Source organism: Crinia signifera, chromosome 6 (assembly GCF_055691185.1).
Source record: "Crinia signifera chromosome 6, ASM5569118v1, whole genome shotgun sequence".
Classification (NCBI taxonomy): domain Eukaryota; kingdom Metazoa; phylum Chordata; class Amphibia; order Anura; family Myobatrachidae; genus Crinia; species Crinia signifera.
The window spans coordinates 37615327-37634692 of NC_139222.1; the positions used below are offsets into that span (position 1 = coordinate 37615327).

General features: G+C 43.2%; 2 protein-coding genes across 2 annotated transcripts in view; both read right to left on the reverse strand.

Moving 5' to 3' along the window:
* Nucleotides 1-5547: 5547 nt before the first annotated feature.
* LOC146009587 (SCAN domain-containing protein 3-like) lies at nt 5548-7395 on the reverse strand. The gene has a single exon (XM_083150034.1). The coding sequence runs from the start codon at nt 7393-7395 to the stop codon at nt 5548-5550; it is 1848 nt and encodes a 615-aa protein (XP_083006160.1).
* A 3220-nt stretch (nt 7396-10615) lies between these two features.
* LOC146006924 (membrane-spanning 4-domains subfamily A member 4D-like) overlaps nt 10616-19366 on the reverse strand; it is a 44730-nt gene continuing 35979 nt past the window's right edge. The window contains exon 6 of the mRNA XM_083145359.1: nt 10616-11543. Within this exon, the coding sequence (XP_083001485.1) occupies nt 11451-11543 (93 nt within the window). The 3' untranslated portion in view covers nt 10616-11450. The remainder of the gene's footprint in view (nt 11544-19366) is intronic.

A 19366-nucleotide genomic window follows, 5' to 3' on the forward strand; every position in this document is an offset into this window, starting at 1 on the left:
TTAATGATTTGCACACCAGGAATTAGAATCGCCTATAGTTCTCAAGCCAGCTAGCATTTCAGATGAAAGGGACAGTGTGAGTGCTTGCAGTCAACGTACAATTACAACACATTCCTTGAAACTGATCAAAAAGTAGTTATGTCATGCTAACAAATTACTGTACCTTCGAGTTCAGCCACAAATACATCCACTGGGGCCTCACTATCCATGTTGCTCACACCCCGGATCTCCTCTATAGCCACACAATCCACTGCCAAATGCTCCAGGGAGGTGAGCTTGAGTTTTAATGGCATGGGACCAGCCCCAATGGTCTGGCTGTGTTCCCAACATGCGGTCATTTTCTTCTTGAGGTTGCATTTGAAATCATGCCACCTGCAACCAAAGATTAAAAATTATTACATCTCACACCTGAAGTTTGTAATAGCATGCATTGTTATTTTTTAGGATGCTTCATTCAACATAACTTACATTAGTTCACAACTTAAACTAATCACCTTGAACATGACCATTGAGCATATTGTTATACATTCACCGTCGCCATCTAATATATATTGAATATGTGACATGGCAATAATGTGTGTTGCTCATACCAACGTGAGCTGTCATTTAGCAATTGCATCTACCTTTGTATAAACACACTACCGGTATTGCAATACTTATATATTGTGATTCATTGAATTGTACACTGAAAGTGGTTACACACAATTACTAAGGCCAATAGAAATTTCACACACATGTCACAAAATTGCAATTTAGAAATATCACCTTCTTTGTTTAAAATTACTGCTTTAATTGGGGCCAGTAGGATGGTGTAATGGTTAGCATTAATGGCTCAGCGCAGTGAGGCCATGGCTTCAATACCCTGCATGGCCCTACCTGTGTGAAGTTAGTATATTATATGATTAATAATTGCGTGATACCACTAATAGGTAAACAATGTAACCCAAAATCAATATGTTTGCTAGCACATGTACATGTGTATTTGTAATAAGTATGCCTAACGGTATTGTACACAGTAGAACTTGCCTTTTTTTCACACGATCTGTTTCACGTACTTGTGGAGCAACCGCATTAATCTCAGTGATGTCATCCCAAATCTTCTCCTTCATTGTGGGTGTCAACCTCTTGTGTGTCAACTCAATCCAATCCCGTGTGCGGGGTACCAGTATTTCTAGTTCCTCTGGTTGGAATGCTTTGTTCTTTGTGCTCTGTTCCTCTGTTGTCCTCTTCCGTCCACGCTTACGAGTTGCTGATCTCGAATGCTGGCCTGGCTACTCTCTTGGGAAGCCACCTGCTGTGTCCCCAATGATTCTTCTGAGGTAGAAGATGGCCCTGCAGAAGATGGGCCTGCAGACCCCATTTGCTGGTCACCTCTCAGGGACACATTGGGCATCTGATGGACAAGTAATGGACTCCAGGTGAGCCATGATGAGCTCATGCTCAGTACCAGTGTCAGTCTCAGATCCAGACATGTTTGCCCCAAAATCTCCTTATGGTACCACACCTATATATACACCCATGTCCCTAATTTGCATACATCACCCCCACCCAGCGTTCTGTACTGCTATGTATCGTGCGGCAGCGTACCATACGGCAGCGTATAACGCTATGATTTTGCGGCGCAAACGCCACGCTCATCCCAGGAATAATTTAAAAATAGCTACAAAACCCGGCGTCAATTCCGATTTGCTTTTTCTATACATATTCTAAGATTTTCATCATTGCACAACTGCTAATTTATCCTGTCATACATGCAATATGTGAATGGTGAATTGAAATGTGCACTTGTATTATAGGCACAACAAATGTAACTAACCTTTCCAGATTCAAATCCATTCCACAACACATCCCATATTATTCACTAATTGCATCAAAATCACATGTGATAGGCCTATAAATAATGGCTTGATGCTAGGTACATTTGATCTTGTCATCCATGTTTGGTGAGTATATTGATTTTCATACTTATTTGGCCCTGTCTGTTTTGTATGCGTTGGTGATGGTTTTATTAGTGCAAATATTATTTTTTTTACATATATATATATATATATATATATATATATATATATATATACATATTTGAAGTAATAGGTGAATAAGGCAGGCAGTTGAGGTCTATAATGTGTCCAATATAATGGTGTAGGCTGGAGAACTGCACATATGTTTATGTGTGTAGTTTACTCAATGTACGCATATATGTACATCAATGCATACAGTAAGTAATGCGAAGGACAGCTATGCGATGCCAAGCTATGGCAAGCGTTGCTTGGCGTTGCAATGTTTTCGCATATTGTTATGGCGCATACACACTGTTCATTTCAATATGATCAATAAAGTTAATACCAAATACCACTCTTAACAACCAATCACAGGACATGATTGGTTTTAATGCACCATAGCTAAGATGGCGACCTATGGCAGAGCACCCCCTTTTACGACTGCGGAGCTCATGGCCCTTGTGGCAGTGATGGAGAGGAGGCTGGGCCGTGCGGGGCCCTTCATATCCAACAGGGACAAGCGCCGGGCGTACGTTGCTGCCCGGCGCAGGATATTCGCCCGCACACAGGTGAGGAGGACCATCGCTCTGCTGGAGCGGCAACGGTCTGACCTGCGGAGGTGCCAGCCAGAGCTCCTCCAGCGTCTGAGGCGCCGGATTGAGAGATGTGAGTTTTTTTACATTAATTTTCTTTTATTGAAGTGCTTTGCAAAAAAATCATTACAATACATTTTTTGTACATGTTACAATTTACAAACACAGGAAACAAAAGAATAGATAAATAAAACAGAAAAAGACTGTCGAGTATCACTGCATGGCATGGGGGTTCCGGTTATATATTTCCAATCACTGTCCTCACAGTTTAATAAGCCCACTTTAACGTTTACACTATTGGTATTATTTAATAATCACCCAAAGACGATCGGTGGGTCTTGTGCGTTCATACGTGTTTCGTACCAACATGTGTTCCGAAAGCATTTCCAAATCTGCTTATTTAGAGTGTTGGGTTGGGTGTTAATATAAATTTCCCATGTGATGAAAAATTTCCCCGTATCTATGTCTTTTTTCAGGGATGTTTCTAGCCACTCTATTTTGAATACATGATGTAATTTATTAAGAAAAAGAGTAAACGGAGGGGCTCTAGGCTGTACCCAATTTTGTAAAATACATTTCTAATTGCTGATACGACTATCAAAAGTTTATGTACTCCTTGTGTAATGCGTGTTCCTACCGGCATAATTCCAAATATAGCCCATTCTGCAGTCAAGCATAAAGCCAAAACTAGGTACTGTGTCGTATACAGTATGTCCATACCTGGACCCAAAAACTCCTTATCACAGGGCATTTCCATATGCAATGGTATAGCTCGGCCTCCTGTGTCCCACATCGAAGACATGAGTGATTAGTAAGTGATCCCATCAGATATCGACGATGCGAGGACAGGTATGTTCTATGCAACACGTTAAGAAAAAGATCTACATATGCCGCAGCTGGCATCAATTTTATAGAATTATCTAGAGCTTTCAATAATTTTTTTATGGTCAGCATAGGCATATACTCCCTCCACTGCGCCATCCCAGTACGTATCTCCCCATGTTGTAGGGGATTATGAAGAAAAACGTAATGGGATGAAATCGCCTTGGAGAGGCGATTTTCTCGTTCCAAGAGTATATCCAATGGATTATTATAGTCCCTCGGGGCTAGCACCTTAGCTAGGCCAGCCACATAGTGCTGAGCTTGAAAAAATGCTAATGGAAAAGATTGTAAAAATGGAAACTTGTCTATCGCTTGTGTAAACGTTAGTGGTTTATTAGTTGTTTAATTAATTAAATGACCTACTTTAGTAATTCCCTGTTTTTGCCACAAAGTAAATGGATGTTGAGCCATACCTTGCTGAAACTGTGGATTAGATACCAAGGGTAAGTGGATAGGGGTATATTTGTTCAATACCTGTTTATGACGTAACAAATGCCATACTCTGCGCGTTGTCATAAGTAATGGATTGTTCTGTATCAAGGGATGTAACTCCCCGTCATATCTATGTAGAAAGACACTTAAGTTATCCCCATTAAGAAAAGTGGCTTCCATAGTTGTGTTGGCATACCTATCGTTACCATTTAGCCAATCCCGTAGATACCTCAAATGAGCGGCATTTCCATATTCCACTATATTGGGAAGATTAATACCCCCATTTGATCTAGTCTGTTGCAATTTTATCAGGCTAATTCTCGCACTTTTCCCATTCCATATAAACGTCCGCATGATCTTATTGATTTCTAATGAATCTCGTTTTGTTACTAAAATCGGGAGAGATTGAAGGGGGTATAAGAGTCTCGGAAAGAGAACCATTTTTACTAAATTAGCCCGTCCTAAGTATGATAGTTTTAGGTGTTTCCAACTATCTATATCCTTTTTCATACGATTAATAATATTACTCATATTAAGATCATATAATTTGCCCATGAGATGTGAGTTTTTACGCTATAAACACATAATTGCCGGTGAATGCATTGATTTTCACATTAAGAACTAATATAAGTAAATGAGGTTAAGTGGGTGTCAATGAGGCTAAGTGGGTGTCAATGAGGCTAAGTGGGTGTCAATGAGGGTAAGTGGGTGTCAATGAGGTATAAATGGCATATACTATATGTGTGATACTTCCTCATTGACATGCGGTCATGTGGATATAATATGTATTGTATATGAATATTGAATTTGATTAATAAAATAATGTCCCATAATTGTCACTCATCCATTGCTCTATTGTATCTTATTTACACAGCACGGGAAAGGGCAAGACAGGCCCGTGTGGAGGAGGGCCACTCCCACTCCCCTTCCCCTACCCACGACCCTACCCAAACCCACGACCCTAACCAAACCCACAACCCTTCCACCACCCACGACCCTACCCAAACCCACGACCCCTACCCACGACCCTACCCAAACCCACGACCCTACCCCTACCCACAACCCTTCCCCTACCCACGACCTTACCCAAACCCACAACCCTTCCCCTACCCACGACCCTTCCCCTACCCACGACCTTACTCAAACCCACGACCCTTCCCACTCCCAAACCTCCACATTCTCCCTCCCTTCTCCACCCAGCTACACTGCCGACACTGAAGGCACCCTCCCACCAGCCAACTACCCACCACCCACCAACCTGGTGGAAGACATGGGTGCAGAGGTTGTGGAAAGTGGTACGTATACATAATGCCTCATTAGTTACTTATTTAGGTACAGTTTGTTATGTAGCACAGCAGATTCCATTGTGCTTTACAGTAATAAAACAAAGTGGGTAACAACAGACAGACTTGGGGGTAAGAGGGCCCTGCTGCAAGCTTACAATCTATAGCAGTGATTTTCAACCTTTTTCAGGTCGCGGCACACCGGACCAGACTTTAAAATTGCCAAGGCACACCAACAGTTTTTAATCAAATTTAACCCAAGTAATAACAAATATTGACATAGATCTCAAGATATATTACATATGTTATTATTTCCTTTAAAATTAGTAGAAACAAATAGGTTTTACTTACATAAAAATATCAGTGGGAAACCTGTGCTTGGTGATGTCTCATGATGTCTTTTGTCCGCGGACGGATGGTTGACAAGCATACCCTCAAGTCCTCCTCCAATGATTGAAGCCGTGACCTTTTCTTACACTTCATGGTGTTCATAGCAGAAAATGCAGCCTCACACAGATACGATGTGGAGAAAGGAAGTAGTGCTTCAATCACCTTTTTTGTGACCATGGGGAATTCTTGTCGAAGAGACAACCAGAATGAGGCCATATCTGTTGATGAGTGCTTTAATTTCAGCCCTCTGTCATTCCTTATTTCTGCCAGCTCATCTTCTTCTGTAACACTTAGTTCAGCCGACGCATATGCACTTGGCACAAATGGATCTCTCACCCAGTCCAAGGAAGAAATATCAAGTGATGGGAAATACTTGTCAATGTTGTCAGTCAGCAATAACAAACTTTGTAGAATTAAGTTGATAAAATGTTTCTCAAGTCTGCAACTTTTTGTCAGCTGAAACATCTCAACTTTGTTCTCTTTTTTTATTCTGGCTCCCCACAATGTTAATTTTTCCTTGAAAGTGGTAATTTTGTCAGTACAAGTAAGAATATTTTCATTCTTACCCTGCATACTTTTGTTAAGTGTATTCAATACTTGGCAAATATCAGCTAGGAAGGCAACTTTATTGCACCAGGTCTCATCACTAAGACGCTCAGCCATCTCAGGATTTTCAGAAGTAAAAAAAACGATGAGCTCTTCTCTAAGTTCATAGAATCTTGAAAGCACCCGCCCTCGAGATAGCCACCTCACGTCTGTGTGCAGTAGGAGTTGTGTGTGAGCAGCATCCATGTCAGAACATAGTGCAGAAAACAACCTTGATTTTAATGGCCTACTCTTGATGTAATTGACCATTTTTATTGTCTCTTGCAGTACTTTTTGCAGCTCAGGTACTACAGATTTTGAAATGAGGGCCTCTCTGTGAAGGAAACAATGTGTAAAAACAATGGCAGGGTTCTTTTGCTTAGCTAATGCAACAAATCCTTTCACTCTTCCCGACATAGAGGGAGCACCATCTGTGCAGATGCTGATGCATGATTCCCAAGACAAATTGTGAGAAGTGAAATAAGTGTTGACAACATCAAAAATGTCTTGGCCTTTTGTTGTTTCCGGAAGAATTTTGCAAAATAAAAATTGTTCAATGAATTCTTCATCACAAACAAACCTGCTGAATGCTAGTAGTTGAGCTTTTCCAGTGATGTCAGTTGACTCATCCAGTTGGAATGCAAAGACCTTGGCTTCTTTAATCTTGGTGATGACTTGTGACTCAACATCTTCAGACATGTCTAGTATTCGCCGACTAATAGTGTTATCAGACAGAGGGATTTTTGAAATCTCTTGTTCATATTTCTCACCAAACATGATATTTACAATTTTACAGCATGCTGGCAAAATGACTGTCTCTGCAATTGTATGTGATTTCATCTTCTTTGCCACAATTTCAGCAACGGCATAGCTGGCTTCTTGAGCTTTGTCAGAAACCGTTGTGATTTTTTCCCACTGTTTTGCCTGGCGTTTTTGTTCAGCTAGAAGTCTCTGAAAATATTCTAATGGCTTATTGCACACATGTGAGTGCTTTGTATGAAGGTGTCTCTTCAGCTTACTTGGGACCATGGCTTGGTTTGCCAGTTTCTCACCACATACAAGGCATTTAGGACGTGGCTGCTCTTCTCCAGATGTAATGAATCCAAAGGACAAATATTCTTCTTTATACTGGCGCACAATGGCTTTAGCACCAGAACTATGGCCAGCAACACTTGATTCATTGTCATCATCATTTGATGCTAATGCACGTTTCCTAGTTAGAAACTTGTCCATGTTTCAGAAAATCTGGAAAAAAATAAAATAAAAAGTTAATTCAGAATTTATATTCCTCAAAAACACACCTACTCCCACGTAAAAATAAAAATACTGGTCCCTACCTGTCAGTGTCTCAACGATAAAAGATTCTGCAACCTCAGTCACGCTGGAGTGGCAAGAAGAGCCTCGGTCACACCCTGGAGTGGCAAGAAGAGCCTCGGTCACACGCTGGAGTGGCAAGAAGAGCCTCGGTCACACCCTGGAGTGGCAAGAAGAGCCTCGGTCACACGCTGGAGTGGCAAGAAGAGCCTCGGTCACACGCTGGAGTGGCAAGAAGAGCCTCGGTCACACGCTGGAGTGGCACAAAAAAAAACACATATTGACATCCACAGAAAAATAAACAAACACTTGACCCATAGAAAAAACACTGGTCCCTACCTGTCAGTATCTCAACGATGAAAGATTCTGCAGCCTCAGTCACGCTGGAGTGGCAAGAAGAGCTTTGGTCACACACTGGAGTGGCAAGAAGAGCCTCGGTCACACGCTGGAGTGGCAAGAAGAGCCTCGGTCACACGCTGGAGTGGCAAGAAGAGCCTCGGTCGCACGCTGGAGTGGCAAGAAGAGCCTCGGTCACACGCTGGAGTGGCAAGAAGAGCCTCGGTCACACGCTGGAGTGCCAAGAAGAGCCTCATATAAAACACATTGGCCCCGCAGTAATAAAACACATTGGCCCCCACTGTAATTAAACATATGATGTCACCCCCCATTGTAATTACGCATACCTGCCCCCACAGCGTAATTATACACACATGTCCCCATTGTAATTACGCATACCTGCCCCCACAGCGTAATTATACACAAATGTCCCCATTGTAATTACGCATACCTGCCCCCACAGCGTAATTATACACACATGTCCCCATTGTAATTACGCATACCTGCCCCCACAGCGTAATTATACACACATGTCCCCATTATAATTACGCATTCCTGCCCCCACAGCGTAATTATACACACATGTCCCCATTATAATTACGCATACCTGCCCCCACAGCGTAATTATACACACATGTCCCCATTATAATTACGCATTCCTGCCCCCACAGCGTAATTATACACACATGTCCCCATTATAATTACGCATACCTGCCCCCACAGCGTAATTATACACACATGTCCCCATTGTAATTACGCATACCTGCCCCCACAGCGTAATTATACACACATGTCCCCATTGTAATTATGCATACCTGCCCCCACTGCGTAATTATACACACATGTCCTAATTGTAATTACGCACACCTGCCCCCACAGCGTAATTATACACACATGTCCCCATTGTAATTACGCATACCTGCCCCCACAGCGTAATTATACACACATGTCCCCATTGTAATTACGCATACCTGCCCCCACAGCGTAATTATACACACATGTCCCCATTGTAATTACACACACCTGCCCCCCCTTAGTTATTACACACACCTGCCCCCCCCCTTAGTTATTACACACACCTGCCCCCCCTTAGTTATTACATACACCTGCCCCCCCTTAGTTATTACACACACCTGCCTCCACTTAGTTATTACACACACCTGCCCCCCTTAGTTATTACACTGTAATAACTAAGGGGGGTGGGGGCAGGTGTGTGTAATAACTAAGGGGGGGAGGTGTGTGTAATAATTACACACAACTGCCCCCCCTAGTTATCACACTATCACACACACCTGCCCCCCTTAGTTATTACACTGTAATAACTAAGGGGGGGAGAGGTGTGTGTAATATCCAGGGGGGGGGGGGGGCAGGTGTGTGTAATAATTACACACACCTACCCCCCCCCCCCCCCCTGGTTATTACATACACCTGCCAGTCCATTATTATTGAACAGCGCCCGTTGGATGTACACATTTAATATCTGTAATGTTAACCCTACCTCAAGGAATACAATATTACACAGTGCGCGCAGTGCGCACTTCACGAGATGGCTCCGGCGGCGTTATGCGCATGCGCCGGGACGTGCCTGTGCGCATTAGGTCATCCGACCTAGGCGCGTCCCGGCGTCATATACAGGAGTCATACAGACAGCTCCGAGGACGGAGGACGCTGTCTGATTTGACGAGCGGCGAAGAGGGAGGAGGGAGGAGGACCTTGGTGAGTCGCCGCCGTGACCCACTATAGCGCGGCACACCTGAGGGCTTGCCGCGGCACACCAGTGTGCCGCGGCACACCGGTTGAAAAACACTGATCTATAGCCTCGTGTACTTGATTAGTGGTATGTGTTATGTTTTTTTATTACACGGTGGACTATGGCATAAATGGAGTATGGGGGACATTGTACAATAATGTTTGGCCTCTATAGATAATTGAAAATCAGGGTAGGCTCATAAAATATACATCCCTAACAAGGCCATAATGTATCCATTAGCCTGTTGCTTACAAATTTTGAAACGCAGATGGTATTAGCCTTCACCAGCAGCAGCAACATCACACATAGGTTAGTATGTATTAGAATGAGAGCCACAAATTGATCACATGGCAGTGACATGATCGATTATATTTATGCAAAAAGGGAAAAACTTATACTGGTTGTAGCTTTATAGTACATTGCTGAGTGGTAAGGCAGGACAAGTCTGAGTGAGGTTCAAGTGTTGGTGGGCTTTTTAAACATACATTGACAATTAATGTTATAAGTAACAGATTGTATAGTGTAAACCACTGTGTGTGTGTGTGTGTGTGTGTGTGTCACCATCATAGTAGTTGTTTTCATGAGGAAAGCAGTAGCCTATGTAATTGTGTGTATCTATGATTTATCATGCTGTAGGTCATTTTGATTGAATTTAGGTATCACAAAGTAAAATGTCTACCTGAATATCAATAGTAATGTTTAACCCCCTTTAACATGCCCACAGATGACCAGAGGGAAGTCGGCGAGGGCGTCCGAGGTGCCCTCCAGAGAATGTGCCAGCACCTCCTACTGCTGGCTGTAGATCTGCAGGATCTGTCGGACCTGCTACTTTAATTTTTTTTTTTTTTTTAAATGGCGTTGAAGGTGTGTTGGTGTGTATGTGTGTGTTTTAGCACAGCGAGGTAGAGTACCTTTATTATAGTGTGCAAATCCTTGCATGACACAAAATTACTATAATTGTAGTACAAATAACATTAGCCCATATGCATAATGATGTATACACACACACACACACACACACTGTGTTTATAACTGTAGGTAAGTGGCCTTTATTATGTGTTACTCATAATTTGCACATTGTAGATTATTGCATTTGACGTGCAATTAATATATAGTATGCATACATAAAACATAGGTAAAGGGGCAACAATGAAGTAATACCACTTAACATGATGTAAGGGTTAATCTAAAGTGCTAGTAATGTGTTTAATTATCTATTAGGAATTAATTGATTACATTTAAAAATAATCAATGTGTTATGAGGTTGGCTAATTGGATAAGTGTGTCATGTTGCAGAAGCATGAGTTCCGAATAGAATAGTGAGGTTTGCGGAAATACACTGAATCGGTGCGTACGGCCAGCTTCGGACGCTGTAAGACCGTGCTCAATCTTTGTGTTCCCACCGCACACGCACGTTTGGATGTAGTCCGAAGACACTCCCTCTTCTTAGTGAGTCCGTCCGAAGGGATGCGGACGACCTGTGGCCGTGTGTTCTTAGAATGTCTGCACAGCGTGGCGTTCGGTCATTTCCGAAAAAATTCAGAACGGACCGCAAAAACCAGAATAAGGCCCTTAGTGCCTGGTGCTTCCAGCGTCTTCTCAGCTGACTTGGACTTACACAGGATATCCTGATGATAGTAAAATGAATGAACTGAAACGTTGATTCATAAGACACTGTACTGCCGTTTCATGTACAGCATGTGAGCTGAGTGTGCCAACAATGCTTTATGATACTGCTCGTTTGCACCAGTGCTATTGTTTATATTGGTGGGAGAGTTGCGGTCCACTTGTTTAATATAATTCAGGATACATTGGCTCTTGGTGAATTGAGCATATGTCCATAAATATTTGGATCCACGTTATGGTATATAAATATGACATAATAATATTAATACATGTCATTCATGTATTCGACAGAAGAGGTTGGTGATGGGGGTGATGGAGCGGGCACTGGGAAAGCGTTGTTCTGCAACACAAACACCTGCAAAGAAATACAATAAAAATAAGCCAATAAGTATATTAAATGCATTTAATATGACAGGATGTCATAATTATAGAAATATATCATTGTTATAGTACTTTAAAATGAATTTGGCTTCATTTTTTTTAAATCTATTACTTATCATATGTACAGTATGTATTGTACTTTCTGTTTCAACTGTGGCTTTCCAATTTTTATATATATATATATATATATACTGTATATATTCTTATTGACCTTCTATTATCTGTGAACAAACTGCAAGACAAAAACATAAGAGCAATAAAGTATAAAATCACTAGTAAAAAAAAACTTCAGAATGGCGGCATCTGCAATGTACTTTCCCTTTGAGCAGTGACAGTCGTTATTTCAGTTTGAGCTGTGACAGTTTTTAGCCCACAAACTCTCAACCCGACCCCCAGTCTCTATCTGCTTCTGACTCCAATCTATGTCTTCACAGCCCCCCCCCCACCATATCCAGCAAGTTTGAATTAGATCAGTGTCCCTGCAAACATTGCTTTCACTTTCTGTTATAATTTGGTCCGTCTAATGGTCAGTGGAGGTACGTCTCATCATAGAGGTGAGGAGAAGTCAGCTTTTTATATATAAAGTTGTCACAGTGCACAATGCTTCAATGAAACCATGGTAGTCAAATAATCAGGAACAGGTCGTTACAATGAAGTAGACAAATCAGATAAGCAGAGGTGCCAGTCAAAGATGCTCCTATATCCGACGTACAGTACAATCTTAGGGACATAGCCGGCACATGCCCTTAAATGGAGGTTACTGTATACTGTAGATCAGTAGTGGGATTCTGGTCCAACTGCAAAAGTTAAGTCTAACCCAGGGGTCCTCAAACTACGGCCCGCGGGCCACATGTGGCCCGCTGAGGACATTTATATGGCCCGCCGGGTGTTTATGCTGCCGCTGCCTGTCTGTCATTTTTTTTACATGAGAAGGACGGTCATTGGTGGAAGAGGGAGAGGGGGCGGCGGCCGCCGCCGATTGGCTGGCCGGCTGAAGCGCTGGATCATGAGAATTGTTGTCCAGCTGCAATCTAGCTTCAGGCAGTGAGAGGAACCGAAAAGCGCAGCCGGACAACCACTCTCATCTCCCAGGATTCAGAGGAAGCCAGGGCATTTGGGAGGGCCGCCTGAGCTTTGACTTGTGGGCAGTGAAGGTCGGAAGCGGGAGCGAGAGTGCGGGAAACAGAGGCATCACAGCGCAGAGGCAGCTTGGAGGAGGTTGGGAGCATTATTACCCCCTGAAGAGGTGAGTCTTATGGTCACTACTTGGGCTACACTAGTGAGCACTAATTGGGCTGCGCTTGACTGGCTCTCCCTCTCTCATTTTACTAATAGCAATTTGGAATCCCTAGGAAACAATGCTGTCAAGAAAAAGAAAAATTGACTCTGAGTCTAGGATATTCAAAGAACAGTGGACTTATGCTGACTTTTTCATGCAGTTCAAGGAAAGAGCTCAAAAACTCAACATAAAGATAAATATGATTGTTTGGTTGGAGAAGTGAGAAAAGATAAAATATTAAAACTGAAAAATACATTAACCCCTTCCCGACATTTGACGTACATTTACGTCATGGCCGGGATGTACTTCCCGACACATGGCATAAATGTACGTCATGACTTTAAACTGTCACTGCGTCTAGAGACGCAGTGACAGAGGGACGATGTCTGCTGTCCCTGACAGCAGACATGTCCCTGCATGCCCAGGGGGGGCTGCGATGCCGCCCCCCCGTCGGCGATCGCTGTGATTGGCTGTTCAGTGTGAACAGCCATTCACAGCGTTTTCCTGTGTTACCAGCGAATCAGACGCTCGGTAACACAGGTGTCAATCACCGCCGGGCGTCAGGGGGCATGAGGGGGTCATCGGTGACGATGACACCTCACCCCACCCTCACCCCACCTGCCCCCAAGGCTGTGATTGGTCCGTCGGACCGACAGCCAATCACAGCCAAGGCGCGACATTTAAACTAACGGTGACTGCGCTGCAGACGCCATTCCGGTCTGGAATAGCGTGCAGAGCGGTCACCGTGCCTATCTGCCGTGATACTGACCTGATCCTTGCTAATACTTACCTGATCCTTGCAAATACCTTACCTGATCACCTGATCACTGCTTGTAGCGTGCTGGACGCTTCCTGGATCTGACTTCTTGGGACTTCCTGCTGCTGCTGCAGTGTGATAGAGAGATAGAGAGATAGAGAGAGAGATAGAGAGAGATAGAGAGATAGTGACAGAGAGAGCTATATTTTGTGTCTGCTACCCCCCCTTTTTGGGGGTGTAGGTTTTTTTTATATATAAATAACTGTCAGTGCTGCTGCTGCAGTGTCATAGAGTGATAGATAGTGATAGATAGTGAGAGATAGTGAGAGATAGTGAGAGATAGAGAGATAGAGAGATTTGTGTCTGCTACCCCCCCTTTTTGGGGGTGCAGGTTTTTTTTTTATATATATAACTGTCAGTGCTGCTGCTGCAGTGTCATAGAGTGATAGATAGTGATAGATAGTGAGAGATAGAGAGATAGAGAGAGATAGTGACAGAGAGTGATAGAGAGTGTATATTTTGTGTCTGCTACCCCCCCTTTTTGGGGGTGCAGGTTTTTTTTTATACATATAACTGTCAGTGCTGCTGCTGCAGTGTCCTAGAGTGATAGATAGTGATAGATAGTGATAGATAGTGATAGATAGTGAGAGATAGAGAGAGATAGTGACAGAGAGTGATAGAGAGTGTATATTTTGTGTCTGCTACCCCCCCTTTTGTGCTGATCAGTATATCTGTGCTGATCAGCAACTTTTTGGGGGCGCAGTTTTTTTTTTATATATATATATACCTGTCAGTTGCTGCCAGTTGCACTGTCAGTTGCACCAAAGGTTGTGCACCTGCTGCCCCTCACTGGTAATCAGTGTCGCATCACTGATCACCTTTTTTTTTTTTGAGAGTGCTGTGGGGTCTTTTTTTAATTTTTTTTTTACACACACTGTGATTTTGTGGGTGTCCTGTGGCCACTGTGCGCTGATCAGTGACGTACATCACTGATCAGCTTTTTCGGCACAGGGTTGATCTATTTTTTTTTTTTTTTTATCAAATTCCTGTTGCCTTTGAGCGCTGTTCAGTGACGGACGTTACTGACCAACATCTGTGCTCAATTTTTGGCGCAGGACCTTTTTTTTTTTTTTTTTAACCCCTTCAATTTTTTTTTTTTTAACCCCTTCAATTTTTTTTTTTTTTATTGTGATCAAATTCCTGTATAAAGTATTTTTTTTTTTTCTGCACTACATACACACTACACACTACATACCCCCCGGGTTGAAATAAAGTTTGTACCCCCCCCTACACTATACACGTGTTGAAACATTTCACTACCAGTAACACAAAAATAAAAATGGCATCCCAAATGTCATCCCAAATGTCATCCCAAATGCGGAGGAGGCATATGCCATGCTTGCCTCTGACTCTGACACAGCCAGTGATGCAAGCGGGGAATTTGAAGGATTTGTCTTAAGCTCCTCTTCCTCCTCTGGTGATGAGGGACCCCCTCAAAGACGCACCCGTAGAGCAGCTGAGACCCCCCCCCAATAATTGATCTCGTATGGACCCCACCACCAGACAATTTTGAGCCCCAGGTTCCTGAGTTTTTGGCCATGCCAGGAATCCAATTTGATTCCACAGGTCTCAGAGAAATTGACTTTTTCAAATTATTTTTCTCTGATGATTTTATAAATTTAATGGTGGACCAAACTAATTTATATGCCCAGCAGTTTATTGCTCAAAACCCCACGTCATCATTTGCTAGGTGGACCCCTGTAGATGCAGTAGAGATGATGACGTTTTGGGGTCTGGTGTTTCATATGGGCATAGTAAAAAAGCCAGAAATTAGGCAATATTGGAGTACAGATGTTCTGTACAGCACCCCATTTTACCGTATGGCCATGCCCCGGGCTCGATTTGAGACGATCCTTAAATTTTTGCATTACAACGATAATGCACAGTGCCCTCCCAGAGATGATCCCACCTTTGACCGGCTATTCAAAGTTAGGCCGGTCATTGATCATTTCAGTGCCAAATTTGCAGAGATGTACATCCCTGAAAAATGTATTTGTATTGACGAGTCCCTTATACATTTTAAAGGAAGGGTTAAATTCCGCCAGTACCTTCCCAGTAAGAGGGCAAGGTATGGCATAAAAATGTATAAGCTGTGTGAAAGCACCTCAGGGTACACCCACATGTTTAGGGTATATGAAGGGAAGGATTCAAGAATTGAACCGCCAGAATGCCCCCCCTCCCTCGTAGGTGTTAGTGGAAAAATTGTCTGGGATTTAGTGCACCCCTTCCTGGATAAAGGTTATCACCTCTATGTGGATAACTTTTACACTAGCATCCCCCTGTTTAAGGCCCTTGGTTCAAGAGGTACAGCAGCTTGCGGTACTGTGCGCAAGAACCAAAGAGGCCTCCCAAAAACGCACATTGCCCAAGTAATGAGAAGGGGTGAAAGCAGGGGAATATGCACCGAAAATATGTTGTTGGTCAAATATAAGGACAAGAGGGATGTCCTTATACTGACAACAATTCACGGAGACAGTACCACCTCCGTCCCTGTACGAGGTACCAGTACCCACACCTCCAAACCTAACTGTATCCTGGATTACAATAAGTACATGGGCGGAGTGGATCTTTCAGATCAGGTACTGAAGCCGTACAGTGCCCTGCGGAAAACAAAAATCTGGTACAAGAAGCTGGCCGTGTATATCATCCAGATGGCACTGTATAACGCTTACGTGCTATTCCGTTCTACCGGCCAGAGGGTGACATTTATGCACTTTCAAGAGGAAGTCATAAAGGGCCTAATATTTGGGAACCAGCAGGCAGAGGGCCCCAGTACTTCTAGTACTGGCCCCCGTATTGTACCAGGGCAGCATTTTCCTGATGAAATCCCCTCCACTGGAAAAAAGGGCAGGACACAAAAAAGGTGCAAAGTTTGCTATAAAAAGGGAATAAGAAACTATTTTCCAGTGTGACACTTGCCCCGACAAACCCGGCCTATGTATAAAGGAGTGTTTTAAAATATACCACACATCTATGGATTATTAGGTTCATAATTTCACCATGCTTCGGGGGTCTTGCTAATGCCACATAGCACCCACCATTCATTCCACCAGAATCTGAGCCGCAAAATCCAAAAATCACTCCTTCCCTTCTGAGTCCTGCCATGCACCCAACTGGTATTTTTCGGTCACATGTGAGGCATTGCCGTACTCGGGAGAAATTGGGGCACAGATTTTGGGGTGCTTTTTCTCCTTCATACCTTATGAAAATGAAAAATTTTGAGCCAGAACTGCATTTTTGTGTAAAAAAATGTAATTTTTCATTTTCACTGCCCAGTTGTATCAAAATTGGTGAAACCCCTGGGGGTTTGAAATGTACACTATACCCCTAGATGAATTCCCTGAGGGGTGTAGTTTGCAAAATGGGGTCACTTGTGGGGGGGTTCCACTGTATTGGTGCTTTGGGGGTCTTGCTAATGCGACATAGCACCCACCAACATTCCACCAGAATTTGTGCTGCAAAATCCAAATATCACTCCTTCCCTTCTGAGTCCTGCCACTTTTTGGTCACACATGAGGCATTGCCGTACTCGGGAGAAATTGGGGCACAGATTTTGGGGTGCTTTTTCTCCTTCATACCTTCTGAAAATGAAAAATTTTGAGCCAGAACTGCATTTTTGTGTAAAAAAATGTAATTTTTCATTTTCACTGCCCAGTTGTATCAAAATTGGTGAAACCCCTGGGGGTTTGAAATGTACACTATACCCCTAGATGAATTCCCTGAGGGGTGTAGTTTGCAAAATGGGGTCACTTGTGGGGGGGTTCCACTGTATTGGTGCTTTGGGGGTCTTGCTAATGCGACATAGCACCCACCAACATTCCACCAGAATTTGTGCTGCAAAATCCAAATATCACTCCTTCCCTTCTGAGTCCTGCCACTTTTTGGTCACACATGAGGCATTGCCGTACTCAGGAGAAATTGGGGCACAGATTTTGGGGTGCTTTTTCTCCTTCATACCTTCTGAAAATGAAAAATTTTGAGCCAGAACTGCATTTTTGTGTAAAAAAATGTAATTTTTCATTTTCACTGCCCAGTTGTATCAAAATTGGTGAAACCCCTGGGGGTTTGAAATGTACACTATACCCCTAGATGAATTCCCTGAGGGGTGTAGTTTGCAAAATGGGGTCACTTGTGGGGGGTTCCACTGTATTGGTGCTTTGGGGGTCTTGCTAATGCGACATAGCACCCACCAACATTCCACCACCAAAAATCACTCCTTCCCTTCTGAGTCCTGCCATGCACCCAACTGGTATTTTTTGGTCACATATGAGGCATTGCCATACTCGGGAGAAATTGGGGCACAGATTTTGGGGTGCTTTTTCTCCTTCATACCTTCTGAAAATGAAAAATTTTGAGCCAGAACTGCATTTTTGTGTAAAAAAATGTAATTTTTCATTTTCACTGCCCAGTTGTATCAAAATTGGTGAAACCCCTGGGGGTTTGAAATGTACACTATACCCCTAGATGAATTCCCTGAGGGGTGTAGTTTGCAAAATGGGGTCACTTGTGGGGGGGTTCCACTGTATTGGTGCTTGGGGGGTCTTGCTAATGCAACATAGCACCCACCAACATTCCACCAGAATCTGAGCTGCAAAATCCAAAAATCACTCCTTCCTTTCTGAGTCCTGCCATGCACCCAAATGGTATTTTTTGGTCACATGTGAGGCATTGCCGTACTCGGGAGAAATTGGGGCACAGATTTTGGGGTGCTTTGTCTCCTTCATTCCTTGTGAAAATGAAAAATTTTGAGCCAGAACTGCATTTTTGTGTAAAAAATGTAATTTTGCATTTGCACAGCCCAGTTGTATCAAAATTTTTGAAACCCCTGGGGGTTTGAAATGTACACTATACCCCTAGATGAATTCCCTGAGGGGTGTAGTTTGCAAAATGGGGTCACTTGTGGGGGGGTTCCACTGTATTGGTGCTTGGGGGGTCTTGCTAATGCAACATAGCACCCACCAACATTCCACCAGAATCTGAGCTGCAAAATCCAAAAATCACTCCTTCCTTTCTGAGTCCTGCCATGCACCCAACTGGTATTTTTTGGTCACATATGAGGCATTGCCATACTCGGGAGAAATTGGGGCACAGATTTTGGGGTGCTTTTTCTCCTTCATACCTTCTGAAAATGAAAAATTTTGAGCCAGAACTGCATTTTTGTGTAAAAAAATGTAATTTTTCATTTTCACTGCCCAGTTGTATCAAAATTGGTGAAACCCCTGGGGGTTTGAAATGTACACTATACCCCTAGATGAATTCCCTGAGGGGTGTAGTTTGCAAAATGGGGTCACTTGTGGGGGGGTTCCACTGTATTGGTGCTTGGGGGGTCTTGCTAATGCAACATAGCACCCACCAACATTCCACCAGAATCTGAGCTGCAAAATCCAAAAATCACTCCTTCCTTTCTGAGTCCTGCCATGCACCCAAATGGTATTTTTTGGTCACATGTGAGGCATTGCCGTACTCGGGAGAAATTGGGGCACAGATTTTGGGGTGCTTTGTCTCCTTCATTCCTTGTGAAAATGAAAAATTTTGAGCCAGAACTGCATTTTTGTGTAAAAAATGTAATTTTGCATTTGCACAGCCCAGTTGTATCAAAATTTTTGAAACCCCTGGGGGTTTGAAATGTACACTATACCCCTAGATGAATTCCCTGAGGGGTGTAGTTTGCAAAATGGGGTCACTTGTGGGGGGGTTCCAC